We start from the raw sequence: 19,359 nt of genomic DNA, 5'->3' as shown, positions 1-19,359 counted from the left end.
CTTTATTTAAGTAAACACTCTACCCTAAACGTGAGGCTCGAACGTATGACTCCAAGATCAAAAGTCACACGTTCTTCTGGCTGAGCCATCCAGGCACCCCAGGGCCTGAGCAATTTTGAGGTGTGAGGAGAAGCTTGACATATCACAGCACACCCCTCCCCACCTGGAGGCCCCGTACCTTCCACGATGAGCTCGGCCTCACACTGGCCTCCATTGGTCATGACCTGGTAGTGACCCCCATCCTCCAGGGTCACATCTGAGTAGATAAGAATGTGATGCTTCCCATCCTTCTTGAAGCGGTATCGAGCCTTATAGGAATCCTCCCGTGTCAGTTCTACCCCATCTTTCATCCTAGGCAAAGGGGAATGTGAAGAAGAGAAGTGAGGGACCCACACAGCTCTGGGTCTGGATATCACAGGGGGAGGGCCAGAGAGACAGTCCTGAGCGGAGGTCAGGGTAAGAAGGGCAGTCCCAGGAGGGAGGAGAGAGTCAGGTTGACAGAAGCATCTTGAATAGTTGGATCACAGGTGGGATAGTGGGTCACAGGAAGTCACAGTCCACAGGGAGATGCCGCAAGGTCCCAGTTGGAATGAAAGGTCACTGGGAGATGTCAGGGCATGGAGGGAGTCCTGGGGTCCCAGAGAGACATCAAATATTGTGGCCTCTCTAAACGGTACTTCCCTGCCTGAGAAACTCCTCCCTTCCCACTTCTCTTCTACCTCCTTATCATTCAAACCTCAGCTCCATTGTCACCTCCTCAAGGAAGCCTTCCCTGACCTCCTGAGTCCCTTCTGCCTATTAAAAAGTGATTATAGCTTCAGTTAGTGCTCTTCTGAAACACTTGTCAAAATAGAACTTTTGTATTTATTCATGTGATGTCTTGACTAACACATGTCTCTCTCTCCTCCTACACATACACCCCAGAGGCTTACCAGATTATTAACTCCAAAAGGGTGGGTGACATATTGGTATATTTTCTCACCATTATATCTCCAATACATTGAAGAGTGCCATCATATAATAGGTGCTCAATAAATATTTGTTGGGTGGGTGAATAGATGTGGGATGGATGAATGGATGAGGAGAAGGGTGGGTGAGTGAGTGTGCGAGGGGATGGATAGGTGGATGGATGGATGGGTGGATGGACAGATGAACCAATGGGATAGAGGAGTGGATGGATGGATAAAGGATTGGCTGATGAATGGATACATGAGTGGATGGACCAGAGGATGGATGGATGATTGAATGGATGAGTAAATGAATCTGAAATAGCAAGGATCAGGAAAAGGAGCTGGAAGAAAATAAGATGGGTAGAGGTCAGAAGTTCCAGAAAGAGATCATAGGTTGCAGGTCAGGATTTATAGAGAAAGGCTGAGCTGAGGTCTCCTGGTGACTACTGGGTAAAGTTTCAGAATCTCTAAGAGGCTCACAAAGATCAGAGCTGAGGCAAAGAAGTTGTGGGCACCTGTATGGAGCTCAGGGTTCAAGAGTCACTTACCACATGACCTGGGCACCATCTTCTGATACCTCCACTGACATTTCCACCCGGTCACCCACAAATACCTGCTGGTCCTCGAGGGGTTTGACAATCAGGACTGGAGGTTCTGTGAGACATGGAGGGACAGGAGGTCAGTAGTTTCAGGACACCCCCACCCCCACCCCAGAGCTCCACTCCCTAAGCTCAGGCCCAAATCTCAGCCTCACCTTTGACAAAGAGCTCGGTGAAACACTTCTCATCTTTGACAGCGACCTCATAAGCGGCATCGTCCGCCAGCGTGCACTTGTTGATGGTGAGAATTCGCTTCTTACCAACATTCTCAAACACGTACCTGGTACAAAAATTTTATCTTAGCCTAGAGCCTGGAGGAGATCCCGGGCCTGGGGTTGATCTACCCACCAGTTCTCAAGCAAGTCACTCCCTCTCAGGGCCAGATTGTGCAGGAGCGGACAGATGGTCTCATTTCTAGTATTTAAATACCCATAGCGGAAATCTTAAGTGCCCCCTCGCCGCCCATATCCATCCTCCCCTTCCATTTAGCGATAGCACACAGCTACCGACCTGAGAACTACATTTCCCAGCCTCCTTTGCAGCTAGAATGGACCACCACTGAACTTGGGCCAATGGAATGTGAGTGGATTCCAGCGGCATAACTGCTACTTCATCTCCACCTTTGTGTTGCTTGCTCCAGACTTCTCTCCTTCCCCCTTCCTGTCTCCCATGACCCAGCTTCAATCAAGTAGACGAAGACAATGTCACAAGAAATGGTGTAGCCTAAAATGTGGAACCTGGGTCCCCAAACAATCTCTAAGAAGAAAGCCAACCCACCAGCCTCAATCAGCTAGGAATACATTTCTCTCTCACGCCAAGTAATGTAATCTAGGGACTTTGTTACAGCAACTTAACCTGGACCTTAACTAACTTAACTTTTTATCTTATCCAACATGCTCCTGATGAGGAACTTAGAAGACACAGCCAGGGCGCCTGGCTGGCTCAGTCAGGAGAACATGCTGACACTTGATCTTGGAAATCCTGAGTTAGAACCCCACGTTGTGTGTAGAGACGACTTAAATAAATTAATAACTTTAAAACACACACACATACACAGACAAGAAAAAAATAATAAAACTAAAACCCATCCAAGAGATAACTGTTGCAAACATTTTGGTCTCTGTCTTTCCAATCTTTTTATCTATATGTATGTAGATTAACATTGTGTGAGGCAGAAATGGGAACCACGCTTCTTCCCGTTTGCAAACTTTGACCAGCTTCCCGTATTAGTATACATTTTAGGATCTCATTCTTAGTGACCACATAGAACTTTGGCAAGGAATCATACATTTTGGTTGTTTTCCATTTTTTGCTACAATAGCAAATGCCTTAGGGAACATCCTTGCTGTGAAATATGCACAACCATGAAATTCTCTTAGGATAAATCCCTCAAATTGCACAATCTGAAAGATTTTTAACACACTGCCCACTCAGAGATTTAGCAAGTACCATTCCTGCCAGCAGCATTTATGTACCCATTTCTCTATGTTGTCTCCAGCACTGGATTTTATCATTTTGGAAAGTCTTTGCCTATTTGGAGAGCAGAAGACTATTACTTATTTGCATTATTATTGTTGTTGTTGCTGTTATTTTCAAGGTTGAATGTGTCCTCCACAGCACATTGGCCATTGGTTTCTTCTCAACCAAATTCTTGTTTTCATTACCTTGAACAATTTTTTTAAAAGCTTATTTATTTATTTATAAAAATTTTATTTATTTATTTGATAGAGAGAGCACGCACATGAGCAGGAGGAGAGGCAGAGGGAGAGGTAGAAGCAGACTTCCCACTGAGCAAGGAACCCAATGTGGGACTTGATCCTAGGATGACCTGAGCTGAAGAGAGATGCTTAACTGACTGAGCCATCCAGGCACCCCTAAAGATTTTTTAAGAGTAATCTCTAGGGGCTCCTGGGTGGCTCAACCATTAAGCATCTGCCTTCAACTCAGGTCATGATCCCAGGTCCTGGAGTCGGGTCCCACATTGGGCTCCCTCTGCTCACCAGGAAGCCTGCTTCTCCCTCTCCCACTCCCCCTGCCTGTGTTCCTCTCTGGCTGTCTCTCGATTTCTCTCTCTCTCTCTCTCTCTCTGTCAAATAAATAAACAAATAAATAAATAAATAAATAAAATCTTAAAAAACAACAACAAAACCCTTAAATTAAAAAAAAAAAGGAGTGATCTCTACACCCAATATGGTGCTTGAACTCATGATCCTGACATCAAGGGCCACATGCTTCACCTACTGAGCCAGCTATGCGCCCCTCCTTTGTCAATTTTTTTTTATTGAGGTATTTACACTTTTCATATGAATGAGGGAGGCTCTTTCTGGGTTAAGAGTGGTCAGATTTATATCTGGGCCCTCTCTGGGACTCGATCTCCCCCCACCCCCCTGAGGGACTGTCCCTCAACACATACTTGCTACTTGGTTTGATCTCCTGGCCGTTCCTGTACCACTTAAGAGGAAGGTCTGGGTCACTGATTTCCACCACCAACTTGATCTTGTTGCCTCTGTCCACTTGGTAGGCTGGATCCAGTTTCTTTGTGAAGGCTGGAGATTGAAGGATGCAGGGTACATGGAGCTGAGAGGTTCTCACTGCCCTGGTCACCCCCCAGAGCTGCCACATCTCCCTCCCCAGACCATGGGCTCTCCAAGGTCAATGTCAGGAATCCTCCCATGAACTTGGAGGTGCCTGACTACAGGGCCCTATTACTCCTTAGATCAGGACCTTCAAGAGATAGGTCCAGGGTCCAAACATCCAATACCCATGATGCTGGGATCCCCTAGGGAGGGCCCACCTCCCCTCTGAGCAGTGCTGACCTGAACTCTTCTTGACCTCGACCTTGGCCTTCTTGAGCCGCTTCAGCATGCCCCGGAGGTCAGTGATGCCATACTGGAAGGCAATCCTCTCGTACTCACTCTTCTTTGCCCCTTTCAGGAGCTCCCAAATTTCAGGGGGGATGCCTAGGTCATCATCATCTTTCTTCTTTTTCTTCTCCTCCTCAACCACCTCCCTGAGGGCAGGGAGAGTGGGCAGGGGCCGCAGGGGGTGGAGGGGCAATTAGGATTAAAAGGTGAGGCGCTCCCTCTGCCTTTGTCCTCCCTCTACCTTCACCCACTTGCTGTGCCGCTCTCTCTCTCTCTGAGCCTGGTCCCCTTTCCTCTCCGCCTGCATGCCTCAGCCTCCTCCTTGACCTCCTGGCCTCCATTCTGCCTCTTCCCCTCCAGCCTGCTCGCCACATGGCCCCAGGAGGGTATTCCTTACTTCCACATCAGATGACATCCTTTCCTTGTTCAGAATTCTTCCATGGGTCCCCCACTGCCATCAGGAGGAAGCCTCAGCAGCTCAGCCTGACAGTCATGACGCCACCCACCATGCCATCAGCACCCCACAACCACCCATGCATGTTCCTTGCCTTTCCTGAACCCTCAGGCCCCCCTCCTGCCTCCCAGCCTTTGCACAAAATGTTTCCCCACCCAGATGACCCCTCCCTACTTTCCCTTCCTGATGCACTCCTCTTCAGACCTAGTGCCAAAGCCCCCTCCTCTGTGAGGCACTGCTGGTCTTCCCAGGCAATGAGCTGCCTTCCCTCTGGGTTCTCACAAGGTCTCTGTGGGACCCTCTCTTTGGTCACACTAAACAATCTTGGTCTCTGTCTATGTCTGTTGGACCAGACCCATCTCCCCAGAACAATCTGTGACTCAGTGTCAGGGACCAAATCAAACTTCTCTCTTTCCCCTGATCTCAGCCCGGGGTCTGGGAGACAGGAGGCTTCAAAGAATGTTTGCTGAGTGAGAAAGTGAGTAGATCTCTGGAAAGAAGGAAGGAAGGGAACAAAAAGAGGAGAGATGAGTGGGGAACAGGAGGACATAGGAGTATCTGCAATGATGTACAGAGCTTTGGGTGGAGAATTACTGCAGGCATGGGTCAAGGTGTTGATGGATGGCTGGGGTGATGGATGTGCGGGTGCATGGATGGGTGATAGGTGGTGGACGGGTGGCGTGAAGACAGATGAATGTGCGGGTGGAAGATAGCTGGGCGAGTGGATGGACTGATGGGTTGGTGGCAAATGGTTGGGTCGGCAATTGGGTGGATATGTTGAGGGGAGATGGCCAGGTAGGTGGTTGGCTGGGTAAAGACAAGGAGATGAATCTGTCATTCGATGGGGTTGCTGTGGATTTGGGTATGGGGATAGATGAATGAATACAAGAATGGATGGGTGGACCAGTAGATAATGAATAACCAAGCGAACGGAAAAGCATCATATTGAACACTATAAAATTGCCAATAGCCCATCATTTTTACCTAAAGAACAACAATTTCGTATAGATCACGCACAGAGAGCTATCTGGGTAGATGGGTGCGTCACTGAAGACGGAAGCGTTGATTGAAGAATGCACGGCCAGGTGGGCGGGTGGGATGACGGATTCAGTTGGGAGAGAGATGTAGGTGCAGATAGATACCCAGGTGGGAAGGAAGATGGATGAGAGACAGATGGGTGGTGGAAAGTGGATTGGTGGTGCCTCCATAGTTGGGGAATGGGATTAAGGGGTGGGTAGGTGAAGGATGAATGGATGGGCTACTGACTGGGTGGCTGAGTGTAATGGTAGACGAGTGGATAGACAGGTGGGAGATGGCGGGTAGATGAATGGATGTGTGGGCGGATGAATGGGCAAATGCGCAGGTAGGTGAGTGGTTGGATTAGTCAATGGATACACAGCTGGTTGAACAGACGGGTGATTGGTAAGTGGATGGGTGGACCTGCCCCACCCAGAATGGCAGATGGGTGTTTGGGTCCTCAGAGGGATGTACAGGTGAATTAGAGCCTGAGTGAACAAGAAAATGGCTGTGAGGATGATGGGTTGGAGGGTAGGTAGGTAGGGGAACTGGCCGGCAGATGGCTGAGTGGGTGCGGTTGTAGGTAAATGTGAATGGTGAGTACAAGGATAGGTGGAGGGACAGACGGCCGGATGGGTGGGAAATGGGTAGATGCAGGTCACAGAGCGGAAAACAGGGCATCCAGGGCTGGCAGTGGAACCTCCTCCTCTATGAATCCCCATCTCCTCTCTCTAGGCCAAGTGGAGTAGGCTTACCTCTTCTTCAACAGGCTGCTGAAATCCAGCTCACCCGCATCTTCTGACTTCCCTTGGCCCCTGTGGCCATTGAGAGGGTGTGTGAACCCCATGGAGGTCCTGTGCCCTCAGGCCTGCCCTGGGTCCCCACTCTTCCCTTCTCCCACAGCCCACCCCCCCCCCCGGGGGAAGACACTCCATAGTCTTTGGCACCAGCAGACACCAACCCCCCACACCTCTTCCCAGGCTCCAGGATCACTTACGAACGCTTGAAGCTTTCTAGACCCTGCCCAGAGGCGTCCTGACGGGGTACTGGAGAGAGGAGATGGGGGGACAGAAGGTGAGCTGGAAGCAAGGCCTGATCTAAGACCAAGAGTGCCCCTCCAGGCCTGCACAACCTCCCCCCAGGCCCCCTGTCATGGGCCAGCACATCCTGCAACTTGCGCGTGGATTCCTGTTTCCCTTGCTGCCGCACTGCCCCACGAGCAGCCTCTCCCCCCACACACCAGGGCCAGCACACTCTTTTCCCCGGGCCTGGGCAGCCGCCTTCCCTGTGTCCCCCATATTTAAGCCACACCCATCCTGGGCTGTAGACCCCAGAGCCCTCTGGGGTCCATACATATGCCCCCAAATCTGTAATAACCTCCCACTTAGCTTGCACACCCTCACCCTAAACCTGGACACACTAGCTTCCCAAGCCCTCATGGCTACCTTCTCTAGCCTGTCCACTGAGACTCTGGGATCTACTTAGCTCACCTTCTCAGCCTTCGCTGGGCACCCAAAACCCTGCACCCTCTCCACCCCGAGTCCATTCCTCCTCATGGTCTAAGCCCATAGACTATCTCCCCAATTTTGAATCCCCTGACCCCTGCATCTACTCCCTCCTCCCCAAATCTCACCCCCACATCTGTACGCTCGCTACACCAGGCTGAAACACCCACCCCAGCCCCACCCCCCACAACCCTTTGCTCCCCCACGCCGCCACCCCCACCAGCGCACCCTCCACATCGATGTTGAAGGCACAGCTATCGCAGAAGTCCTTGGCTTTGACCTCAAGGCGGTAATTCCCACGGTCCCCCACGACAACCTTCCCAATGTGCAGCTCCACAGTGTACACCTGGGGGCAGGGGGCCAGGGATGTGGGTGCGCGTGACTGCTCCCCAGCCCCACCCCACACACCCCGGAGCCCACCTCACGTCTCCCTCTCTGGGTCCTCACCCTGGCCCCATTGGAAAGGCCAGCTGTCTCTTCGCATGCCTGGACAAACTTGACCCTGGGGCCCCATATCTATGACCCCAGAGACCTTTCTGGGAATGCATGGACTGACCAAGTGTGCCCTGCCCTAACCCAAACATTGTCCCCACCTGTCCCCCACAATCTCCACCAAGCAGCCCCGCACAACCTCTATCCCTGGAGGTCCTGTTTTCCATCCTACAGGGGCTCCAGGCTTCAAGCAACAGGCCTTCTGAGAATTGAGGGCTGCCCAACCCCCATCCTTAGCCCATATGCCCTCAGTGTCCCCATGGGGTCCTCACATTGCTGGCAGAGTCATGGGACTCCTTGAAAGAGAATCGGGCCCCACTCTTGCTGCCCAGCTCCAGCCACTTCCCCTTGAACCACTTGATGGTTGGTTTCTCTGGGAGCTCCTTCCCGTTCACCTTGGCCACGATCACCACATCTTTTCCTGGGTGGGGGGGTGAGGGATGGGAGGGAGTGGCCAGACAGGAACTGTGAGACTCTACAGAGAGGACTGGGAGCTTCTCCTTCCTTGGACAGAGGAGTCCAAGTCCCCAGCCCCCTCCTCCCTCACACCCAGGAGTCCAGGTCCCCAGCCCCCTCCTACCTCAGACCTGGGAGTCCAGGCCCCCAGCCCACACCTCCCTCAGACCCGGGAGTCCAGGCCCCCAGTCCTTCCTCCCTCAGACCCGGGAGTCCAGGCCCCAGCTCCCTCCTCCCTCAGACTCAGGAGCCCTGGACCCCAGTCCCCTCCTCCCTCAGACTTGGGAGTCCAAACCCCCAGCCCCCTCCTCCCTCAGACCCAAGAGTCATGTCTCCAGCCCCCTCCTCCCTCATCCCCCCTCACCATTTTCCACCGACACTGAGTCTGGCTTCTTCAGGAAAATGCCAGTGGGCTCCTCAGCAGTGGGAGACTGGTCCTCAGGTGGAGCCTCTGCTTAGGAGACAGGATTGGAGGGGATCTGAGGCAGGTTGGGGAAGGGGCAGCAGGCCACTTAATGAGTGGGGCTTAGAGCCTGCGAGAGACCCTCTGCTCAGATGCCAAGGCATGGAGCAAAGTGGCTTCTCCTGACTTTGGAAAGACCATGTATCACGCAGGTGGCTGCATGACTTTGGCCAGTCTCCTCCACTCCTTTGGGCCTCAGTTTCCCCATTTGTGAACTGGAGGGAGGTGGACTGGATCATTTGAACGTGGCTTTGGGGTAGGAGAGGTGTGGAAATAGACCGCGGCATCCAGAACTGGGCAGGACTCCGTGATGAATCAGTTAGCTGCTAGGGGCATGGGGACCAGTCTGAGGGGCAGGGCTCTAACCTGGGGGCACTGGGGAGCCATGGAGGGTTGTGGGCAAGTGTGGGAAGGATGGATTAGCTCTGGAGGTAGGACTGAAGGAGAGAGAGCAAGGTGCTGCAGAGGTACAAAGGGAGCCGGGGTTGAAAAGCCAGGTTCTGCAGATCCCACAGGAACATCGTCTCACCTTTGGGGGGCTCTGCAGGAGCCTCCTCAGGGGGGGCTTCCTTGGGAGCTGGTTTGGCAGCCTCTTTGCCTTTGGGGGCCTTTTTGGCTACTGCGAGGTAAAAGATGTTCGCAGTTGAGGAAGTGCTCAGTACCCTCCTCTTCCAAAACCCAGGACTCTAGCACCACCAACCCCCCATTCTCCCTCAGACACAGAAGTCCTGCCCCTTCAGGCGTAAGTTAATCTCTAATCCTGAGAGTCTGAGCGATCAGGTTTCCCCTTGCTCCAGACAAGCCGTGCCCCATCCACTCAGGCCACCAGGCCCTGACCTTTTGGGTCCTGTGGGTATAATTAGCTCTTTCCCGGGGCTGGAAACTGGACACTGTGTGCTGACCATGGCATCTTCCACCTGCCCTGCCTGCTGGCTCCTGGCCCACCCATGACCCAGCTGCAGTGAGGGGTTGGACCCCCACGCCACAGCCTGGTTGGCCTGGTGCCAGCGGTCTGGACACCCCAGGAGGAGGGTCCCTCCCAGGGACTTGAATCTCTTGTGTTCACTTCTTTATAGAGAGAAAGCGACACCCCACGTTAAAAATGTCCACAGTCCCATACAGAGAAGAGCATCAAATGGCAGAGAAAGGCTCACATAAGGGACCCCTATATGGAGAAGGCTCCCTAATTCCTTCATGAGGAAGCCCACATTCCTATTGAAAGGAGGTCCCCTCATCCTTATACAGACAAGAGCTCTCCTCACCAGACAGGAACCCCTAACCTCTATACACACAAGGACCCCACTCCCCTATAGAGAAGGGACTCAGTCCTCACTCAGAGAAGCACCCTGGTGCCTATGGAGAGAACTCCATCCCCAAATGTAGAGGACCCCAATCAAAACGCAAAGACTCTCTGGTCTACATACACAGCACTCCCATCCCTACGCAGAAAAGGACTCAAAGTCAGATAATCTTTATCTGCACCCAGCAATGCCCCCCCCAAATCCCTATAGAGAAAGGGACACCCTCACTGCACAGGGAAGGAGACCCACCAACCCAACACAGATATGGGGCCCCCCACCTCACAGAAGAAAGGGAAGCCCTCACCACACAGAGAACACATCCCATTCTCCGAAACCTACAGAGGAGCCCTTAGCCCCCATTCAGAAAAGGGGACCGCATCTCCACCCAGGGAGGGCAGTTCTGAAAGTCACCTGGTTTCGCCTCAGGCATGTCAGCAGATCTCGCTCCTGGGCTCCTCAGACCGCAGCTTGTCCCTCAGCGCCCTGGGGCGAACAGGTGGGCCCCCAGGGGGAGCCCTTTAAGAAGTCCAGAGACTCCCAGGAGGCTGTGGGAGGCATCAGCCTGGTCTCCCCGCCCTCCTTGCTGCCCCACATTCAGCCAGGCGTGTTCTGAAGGGTGAGAAAGAACATCTGGACCGCGAGAGATGGCTAAATGCCAAGTCCCTGGGGAGGAGAGGCCTGGGGTTCAGACACCCGGGTCCCAGGAAGAGGGGGCTGGAGGCGAGGGCTCCCACGTCTGAAGGAGGAGGGTCTGGACATTGGGGTCTGGGGCTCGGATTCTTGGGTCCAGGAAAATGGAGGACGAGGGCCTGGACTCCTGACTCCTGGGAGGCGGGAGATGAAGGGGCTAGGGTCTAAAATGGGTGAGGGCTCCGAGCCAGAACTCTGCCGTGGGGGCCAAAGGGGAAGACCGTCTAGAAAGCCATTCTTAGTATCTGCAAGTCAGGAGTTTTCGGGAAACCGGAGCTGCGAGGGAGGGTTCGGTTTCCCAGCGTGGGCAAGACGGCTGCGGGGGTGGGGAGGCGATCTCTGTGCCCGCAGGAAGGCACGGAGGCTCGAGGACTCTCGAGTCCCGCCCCTGGGCGAGAGCACATCTGAAGGCCTGCGGCCGCGGCCACCTGGGACCCGGGATTGGCCGCGTGCCCCTCCTGGGACCCAGCCGGCCGGCTCCACTCGACGGTTCCCGGAGCGGGCGCGGCGGGCACCGGACGCGGGGGAGGGGGACGAGTGCCCCCCAGCGGGGCGGGTGGGGAGACCGGGAAGGCCCTGGAGGGCTGCCCGGACGTTGGCGCCCTTCCCAGCAGGGGGACCTGTGGCTTTCAGAATGGGGGGGGGGGGTGGCTGGACGCCGGATGGGGGGAGGTGAAGGAGGCCAGAAGCGGGGTGGGGGGGTGAAGAGAGGGGTCTCTGAGAGGCAGTGGGTGTTATGGGGAGGAAGGCGAGGTGAGTGTGAGAGGGAGTAGGGAGTGCGGGTTTGGGGTTAAGGCGGAGGATGGGAGAGGAAGTAACTCCGGCGGAGGGAGCAGGTTTGAGTGAATACACGTCCCTCCCGATTTTCTTCCTCTCGGTCTCCCCCTTCCCGGCTCTTCCAAAACCCCCTGCGAGCCGGAAACTGCCCCGCCTCTGTGGAGCGCCAAGCCAACCCCGCGCCAGCCTCTGTATGATGTCACGGGTTGCTAGGCAGACAGCCACACCGCTCATGCGCGCCCAGCTGCGTGGTGTAGTGGCTGGAGCCAGAGCGCGACGCGCCGCCGGGAGCCTCCGGCTCTATCTGCCTGTCCGAGTGCTGTATCCAGACGTACAGAGAAGGGGAGAAATTCAGAAGGGGGGGGGACAGACACCTTGATGGAAAGGGGAGCAGGGAGACAGTGGGGAAGAGAGCGAGAAAGCCTGGCTGTCTCAGCTCGGAAGAAGAGGCGACTCCTGATCTCGGGGTTGTGAGTCGGAGCTCCAGGTTGGTATAGAGATTGGTTCAAAATAAAAAATCTTTATAAAAAAAGAGAGACAGACAAAAATTGAACGGAACCAGCAGTGTCTGCATCTAAAGCCCTTTACCGCGGCCTTCAAAGCTCAGCCTGATGCGGCTCTGAACTCCTCTTCCATCCCTTCTTGTGGTCCGCCTTGCCTACGCCTCAGTGTCTCTGCCAGTCAGCAGGCCTGGGCCGACAGAGCGCCATCCCTAACAAAGGGTCCTAGGAAGCCTGTCTACCTTGATTTGTTTTATTTTATTTCATTCCACACTTGGGGTGATGATGATAGTTTTTGCAAAAGGTACCTCATTTGCAAGAGGAGGCCCTGGGAACATTTTGTCCCTGGCACTCCCTTCCCACCCTGCCCCCATTCCAGTGTGAAGGTGTGTGCTGTCCTTGGGAGGGCAGGTCCCAGCCTGGGCTCTGCTACCAGCAGCTGTGTGCCCCATAAGGACCTTTTCCCTCTCTGGGTCTTTGAAGTTCCTTCCTTGTCGTCCTCCTCCTGGACGTCAATGAATGGGTGGTGGGGTAGATTTCCAGAAGATGCATCAAAGGCTCAGCAGGGCTGCAGGGGACTTTTTCTATCTTCCTCCTCCTCTCCCCTTTCACAGAAGGGACAAACTGAGGCCCAGAAGCAGCAAATCTTTCACCCTAGATCCCCCAGTCACAAAGACTCAAGGACTGGGACTCTGGCATCTTAGCCCACAGTCTGTGACACCCCCACAGGGTTCAAATCAGAGCTCCCACGGTGAACCCAAGCTTCACCTCCATGGGTTCACACCAGGGCTGAAAACACAAATGGTCAGGGGCCAAGAAGCGACTGAAAGAAGCCACTGGGGTCTGACAGCCAGGGGCAGCGGGGACTGGGACAGACTGGAGAACAGGCACCCCGTTAAGGGTGCCCGGCACCCTCCTCCAGCCTCTCTGCACCGCAAAGCTGCCCACCTTTGTTGGATCGTGCAAAGTCTGAAGGGAAGGAGTTTGTAAAATCTCCCTCACTGCTGCAGGGAACTAAAGAAGGACCCACCACCAGAGATCTGATTTGCCCCAAAGGGAGCTAGAGGGGTAGGGGTACCAATGTGAGACCTTTGGTTAGAGATGACATGGGAGAGCTGCCAAGATCACCCGGAAATCAGTTGACTGGCCAGAATGATCTCTAGCTTGGCCCTACAGAGTGCACTCCAGGAAGGGGAGGATCCCTGTGAGAACTCAGGTCTGCTGATGGGGTCCCCAAAGGGGCAGAGCAGATAGGGGATCCCAGGGAGGCCCCAGTTGTGATTGGAAGGATCCCAGACAGACCAGGGGATCCCAGAGGTGGCCTGGACAAGACAGAGTTCACCGAGGTCTCCCATAGACCTGACAAGGTTGTTTTTAGACAGGCCCAAAGGATCCCAGAGGTACTCTGGATGTGATTGGAGAATTCCAGACACGCACAAAAAGTGATAGCACAGTGGCTCCAGAGAATTGAGGGATCTCAAGATGACAAACATATTTTGGGGAACAGGACAAGAGAGTCACAGATGGGCATAGAGATTTGAGACATGATAGAGGGTTTCCAGAAGGCCCCAGACATAAGTAGGAGATCTCAGATCTGATAGGAGAGTGTCAGACATGAGAAGGGGATCCCAGAGAGACCCTGGCTGGACGGGGCTTAGGGTTACAAGCAGCAACCCCCTCCCTGTGTGATGAGCTGTGAGCTCACCCTCCCCAGATGAGACTGAGGAATCCCAGACACACAAGGGAGCTCAGAGAGCTTGGTTGGACGATCTCAGACACCACAAGGCGATCTGGAAGCAGGGTCCTGCCCACCCCCTCCGCACAGACACAGAGTATAGTCCTCCAGGGGTTCTGTGACCCAAGACACGAGGATCCTGGCGATCCCGAACATGACAAGGAAATCCCAGAGGGGCCCTAGACATGATTGGGGTGGGGTGGAGTCCCAGAGGGGCCCTGGGCAGAGCTTAGGGATTATGGCAGCCGCCCACCCCCAACAGCGTGGGGAATCCACGGGTCCTATGACCTAGAGTGGGGACGCCAACGTGACGCAGACGTGGAGCCCCGGAGAGCCCCCCCACTGGGCTCAGGCCCGGCGGGCGGCGAGCAGCAGCGCGCTGTCGAACTGGTAGGTGAGCTTGCGCTTGACCTTGCGGATCTCGCCGGTCTTGGCGTAGTTGCGCAGGGCGCGCGCCAGCTTCTGGTAGGTCATGCGCTTGCGGTTGCCCTTCTGCTGGCCCCAGCGGCGCGCCAGGAGCTCCTTGTGCTTGGAGGAGAACTGGAACACCCCGGCGCCCGGCTCCACCCACCACACGCAGTCGCGCATGTCTCCGCGCGTCAGCAGACCCAGCAGGAACTGGTACAGGCGGAGCTTCTTGCGGGCCCCTGCGGTGGTCGGGGCACGTTAGGGGAGCGAGCCTTGGGGCGCCGCGCCTCCCCGCCCCCTCCGCTTCACCCCTCCTCCCGGGCCCCCAGCAAGCCTCAGCCTCACAGCCGAGAGCATTGGGACGAGGGAGGAAGCATCTGCCTGGGTCCGCCTTGGGCCACCACCACCCCCATCGGAGGCAAGCCTCTCTCCTCCCCGAAGCTGTTACCCCACAGTTCCCATCCCCCTGCCTTGCTTTATCTTGGGGACCTGCGTCTCTCCTCTGCTCTGCTGGTGGCCCGCACGTAGTAATACTTGTCTGCCCTGCGTGTGGAGGACAGGATCTGTGGAATGGACTGCCAAGGCCCCTCAGAGGCGCTGAGTGGTGGTGAAGAGATCTGAAGTGGGTTTGAATGCGCCTAGCCATTTCTCAGCCCCAGAGGGACTGGGATCCTGGAAGGATTTGCGGGGGTGGCTGGGGGTCTCTTTTTTGCTCCTACCAGCAGCAAAGACCCCCACGAAGCCAGAGAGGGGCTGTTCATAGCAGGCCATTGGGTACCAGAACCCCAGGTCTGCCACTTCCCAGCAGTGACCTTGAGCTGGCGTTTCCTCAGCTGTAAATGAGGCTTGTGTGTGTGTGTGTGTGTGTGTGTGTGTGTGTATTTTACAAACCTCTGTGAAGCACTTAGTTCTAAGCATTTACAGTTATGAGCTCATTTGATCTTCATCAGAAGCCCAGGAGATGGGGCTGTTGCGGCTGCTGCCCATTTTACAGATGGGAAACCGAGAGCCAGGTAGGGAAAGTAATTCACAATCCTACCGGCCCAGGAACTGGGCAAACCACGGGTCAGTCACATGGGCGGAAACAGGGGTTCCGGGGACCTGTGTTGATATGATTGTGTCCATTGATATCGTGTCTGAAAAGGGTGGAGACGTACTGACTGACTGCTCTGTGCCAAGCACCTCTCTCCTTCACCTGTATTATCGAACTTAATCCCCACACTCCAGTAATAGACACTTACGTCATCCCCATGGTAGATAGGAAAGTCAGGCCAAGAGAGGTACAGTCATTTGCTCCAGGTCACACAGGGAAATACCCTCATCACTGGAGTATACAGTAGGTGCTTGAGAAGCCGGGGGTTCCTTTAGCCCCTCCCCCATCTCCTCTTGGAGCCCCACCACACCCCACTAGCTCCCACGTACCTGCCTCAGATGCCCTCCCCTCAGGGCCAGCCATGAGGGCCTCATCCGACTCGCTGTCTGAAACTTCCAGGGCTGGGCTGTCCAGCAGGAGGTCTTCCTCCTCCGACAGCAGAGGGCTGGGGTACGGGGCATACGCCGGGGGGCCCATGGTCTGCAAAAGGTCAGGATCACCTGCAGTCCAGGGACCCCCTTTCCTCCCTCCCTCTGCTCTTCCCTCAGCTTCCTCCTCCTGGGTCCTCGATATGGCCTTCCCCACTGTGCCCCCCCACCCTTTACAGCCTGTGCTCTGGCCTCAGTTCCCATCTCCATGGCATGGCCAAGGGATACCCGGGCCCTCTCCCTGAAAGCCTGCCCAACCCAGAACATGGCTTCCCGTGCAGCTCCTTGCCTGACATCCACGCCTCTGTTGGCTGGCCCGTGCAATGGAGCAGAAATGGTACTTAACCCAGAGGCTTTCACACGCTGCCTGGCATCTAGGAAATCTCGAGCCGATGATGGGAAAGTTAATCATGTCCCTGTCCCTCACCTGGCTGGTGAAGTCATCTGTGGGGTATGCTGGGAAGCTGGGCCCCGGGGCCTCTACACTGGGGGCTGGGTCCAGGCTCCCCACGGGGCTGTAGGTCGAGGGTCCGTAACAGAGCTGGATTCCTTGAGGATGGCTGAAGTTGGCCACAGCCGGGTTGAAGGCTTCATAGGAGGTGGCTGGGACAGCTGGACTGAGGTCCCAGCCCCACAGGGAGTCTGGGAGAGGGCGGGAAGGTGCTGAGTCAGAAGCCAGGTCTGGCCTCAGCCCTACCCACTCGAAGCCCCCAGCACAGAGAGGCCATTGTAGGCCTTGCAAATGTTTTTCCCCAGAATTTGCATGGGCAAGAGGGTGGGTGGGAGAGGAAAAGGGGGGAGGTCTGGAGACTAGGCTAATCTTATCCTGCTGAACTTGGTGACATCCTCCCCTGGGACTCAGCTCCCCCATCTGTGAAATGGGCCCAAGGTCCAGGTCAAGAGGATGGCTAGGGCAGGGCCACTCACCAGAAGCCCCCTCTGAGTCGGGGTAGCTGGGGTGTTTGCAGCTGTCCAGATCATAGAAGACACCATCTGGATACTGATGGGTGGGGGGAAGAGGGGTCATCCCAGGCTTTGGGGAGCCCCCACACCCATTCTGGGCCAGCAGAAGGGTTCTGACAAGGACAAGGGAGAAGAGGGGAAGGCTGGGAGATGGACAGAAAGAGCCACAGAGACCAGGCACCAGAGACAGGGGCAAAGAAAGAGACATACAGAGATACAGAAAGCAGGGACACACATACACACCACAGCAGGAACACACAGACACACACACACACACAGAATGAAAGACACAGCAGGAGATTTGCAGAAACCCCAAGACCCAGGGTCTCAGGGACATGGCAGCCAGCACCTGCTAAGACCGTGGGCTCCTAGGAAGGCATGGGGAACGCAGGGAAGAATTCCCCCAGGCTCGCCTGTCCCAGGGGTAGAAGTGTTTCTACAGAGGCAAAGAAAACTCAATGCTTCTTTATCCACCTATCATTTTGAACTACCCCTCAAGAATCATGTATTGCTTTAGCCATTATAGTCAAGACCAAGGCTAGACATCCAGACGACCCCGCAGCCTCACTCCCAGGTATTACCCCACAGCACTGAAAACATAGGTCCACAAAATAGCCTTGTTCGAGAACAATCAGAGCAGCTTTTCCAAGAGCCCCAAGCAAGAAATAGCCCATGGACAGGAGAGTGGATAAACAGGTGGTCGTGGCGTGTGTGTGTTGCAGGGCGGGGGCCCAGCAGAGCTCTAGACAACAGAGAAAAGGAACCAAGGCTGGAGCGCCTGGCTGGCTGGCAGTAGAGCATGCAACTCTTGATCTCGGGTCGTGAGTTCGAGCCCCACATAGGGGACAGAGTGTACTTAAATACCAAGGCAAAACAATGCCCAATACAGAATGCTGATGAAGGAAGCCAGAGCCAAAGGGGACATCCTGCCCAATATGCTTCATATCAAGGTCAAAACCAGGCAAAACGGATCCATGTTGGAAAAGATCCCAGCGGGAGGGGTGGTTGTTGTTTGGGAATCTTCCAGAGAGATGGAAACATTCTATGTCTTGGTCTGGTTAGCTGTTACACAGGTGTGTGCGTAATGTGAAATGTCACTGGGCTGCACACCAGATCTGCCACTTTCCAACTTGTAGGTTATACCTCCATTTTTTTTTTTTTTTTAAGCAAAAAACTTGTCAAGTTGAAGCAAGGTGGGACATGCTGGCAATGGGTCATGGGGAGTGAGCGAGGTTTTCGTTCTTGGACGGCATTGTGGGTTATGGATGGTGAGAGCATAGTATTCTGTGTGTCTGAACTATTAGACTACGCTTTTGAGAAAACAGTTTGGCAAGGAAGAGAAGGAAAGAAGGGATTGATAGGTTTGCTGAATGTGGGGTGGGTGGAGGGAGAGACACAAAGCCAAAGACACAAGGACCCCCATTCTTCCCCACCACAGGAAGTGGACCCAGAGTCTGAGAGCGGGCAAGAGCTGGCAGAGAAAGGTCCAGGAAGGAGATGGGGCAGGTGAGGAGGAGGGTGCTGGGGGAGATATGGAGGGAGAGTCAGAAAGACAAAGTGACGGGAAGGAATGGAAGGGGAAACTGAGGTGGGGGGGGTCAAGGTGGGCCATGTGGGTCCCCTCTACCCTCCCTGGTCCCCAGGGCCCCGACTCACCAGACAGCTGAAGTGTGGCCCGTCGAGCCTGGAGGGGGAGAGACACAGGGGCATGTCAGGGTGCCTTCAGCCTGGAGTCTCAGGGTGGTTGGGAGCCAGTGGGGGAGCCGGAGGAGGGAGGCGGCTGCAGCTGTGACCACCGCAGCTCTTCTGCTGTGTGTCCTTGTGTGAGACCAGCCCCACCACACTCAAGCGGGACAGGAAGTGGGGGGTGGGGGGACAGGCAAATGTCCCCCCTCCCCTGGGATTTGCATAGGCAGAGGCTGGTTGGGGGGCAGGGAAAGTGAGGGAGAGAAAGTCCCTGGAGAGGTGGTGTGGCACCAGTGGGCTGATGGGGGCAGGGAGGGGGCCTCCGTCATCAAGTCCATTAAATGGGTCCACTCTGGACCAGAGGAGATGGAGAGCCACTGGGCAAGAATGGGAGGAAAGTGTGGAGACACACATTCACTGAGGCGGGAAGCAGTTGAGTCCCAGAGATCGGCAGAAGGGGCTGGAGGGGAGACAGGGAGATAGCAGGAGAGAACAGACAGACAGAGGAAGAACTGGAAAGAGACAGGGGCAAAGACAGGGGCAGAGAGGGAGCAAGAGGCAGAGGAGAGAACACGGAGACAAAACGCTGTGCCGAGCAGCAGAGTGGATAACAAGTGAGAAAGCCAGAGGTTCAGCGAGGCCCCATGGGGGGCCGGGGGGCCGGACAGGCCTGGGGGGCTGCCTGGGAGAGGCTATTAGCTGGAGGGGAGGCAGGCATCCCAAGGAGAGATTTTTCGATGGTCGAGAGAGACAGGGATAGGATGGAGGAAGGACACCAAGAAGGGAAAGGAAGAGATCTAGAATGGGCAAAAGGCAGGGGGAATCCCCCCTCCCCCCTCCCTCTGAGGGAGGCCTGGCAGAGGGTCCTAAGGGCAGGGGGACCCCTTCCTTTAGGGAACCCCCACTTACTGTGCAGCCTCTAGAGCGAGCATGGTGGTGCTGGGCTGGGTCTGCTGTCGGCTTCAGCCACCACCCCTA

The 19,359-nt window shown here is 55.1% G+C and overlaps 2 protein-coding genes across 2 annotated transcripts in view; both read right to left on the bottom strand.

Annotated features, from left to right (window-relative positions):
- Positions 1-10,650, bottom strand: part of MYBPC2 (myosin binding protein C2) — a 24,724-nt gene extending 14,074 nt beyond the window's left edge. The window contains exons 1-12 of the mRNA XM_047711514.1: positions 10,513-10,650; positions 9,330-9,419; positions 8,702-8,788; positions 8,154-8,302; positions 7,618-7,735; positions 6,882-6,930; positions 6,640-6,699; positions 4,366-4,559; positions 3,963-4,095; positions 1,705-1,829; positions 1,499-1,604; positions 179-351 (exon numbers count right to left, since the gene is read on the bottom strand). Coding sequence (XP_047567470.1) covers positions 179-351; positions 1,499-1,604; positions 1,705-1,829; positions 3,963-4,095; positions 4,366-4,559; positions 6,640-6,699; positions 6,882-6,930; positions 7,618-7,735; positions 8,154-8,302; positions 8,702-8,788; positions 9,330-9,419; positions 10,513-10,531 — 1,303 coding nt within the window. The 5' untranslated portion in view covers positions 10,532-10,650. The remainder of the gene's footprint in view (positions 1-178; positions 352-1,498; positions 1,605-1,704; positions 1,830-3,962; positions 4,096-4,365; positions 4,560-6,639; positions 6,700-6,881; positions 6,931-7,617; positions 7,736-8,153; positions 8,303-8,701; positions 8,789-9,329; positions 9,420-10,512) is intronic.
- Positions 8,701-19,359, bottom strand: SPIB (Spi-B transcription factor). The gene is made up of 7 exons (XM_047711521.1): positions 19,291-19,359; positions 18,352-18,379; positions 16,660-16,732; positions 16,160-16,374; positions 15,634-15,784; positions 10,513-14,450; positions 8,701-8,788 (listed from the first exon to the last, which is right to left on the bottom strand). Exons 1-6 carry the CDS (start codon positions 19,311-19,313, stop codon positions 14,152-14,154), a joined length of 789 nt encoding a protein of 262 aa, XP_047567477.1. The 5' UTR covers positions 19,314-19,359; the 3' UTR covers positions 8,701-8,788; positions 10,513-14,151.

This window comes from Lutra lutra, chromosome 17 (assembly GCF_902655055.1).
Source record: "Lutra lutra chromosome 17, mLutLut1.2, whole genome shotgun sequence".
NCBI classification, from domain to species: Eukaryota; Metazoa; Chordata; class Mammalia; order Carnivora; family Mustelidae; genus Lutra; species Lutra lutra.
The sequence above is the reverse complement of the archived record's forward strand: the minus strand, read 5'-3'. Positions and strand labels throughout refer to the sequence as shown.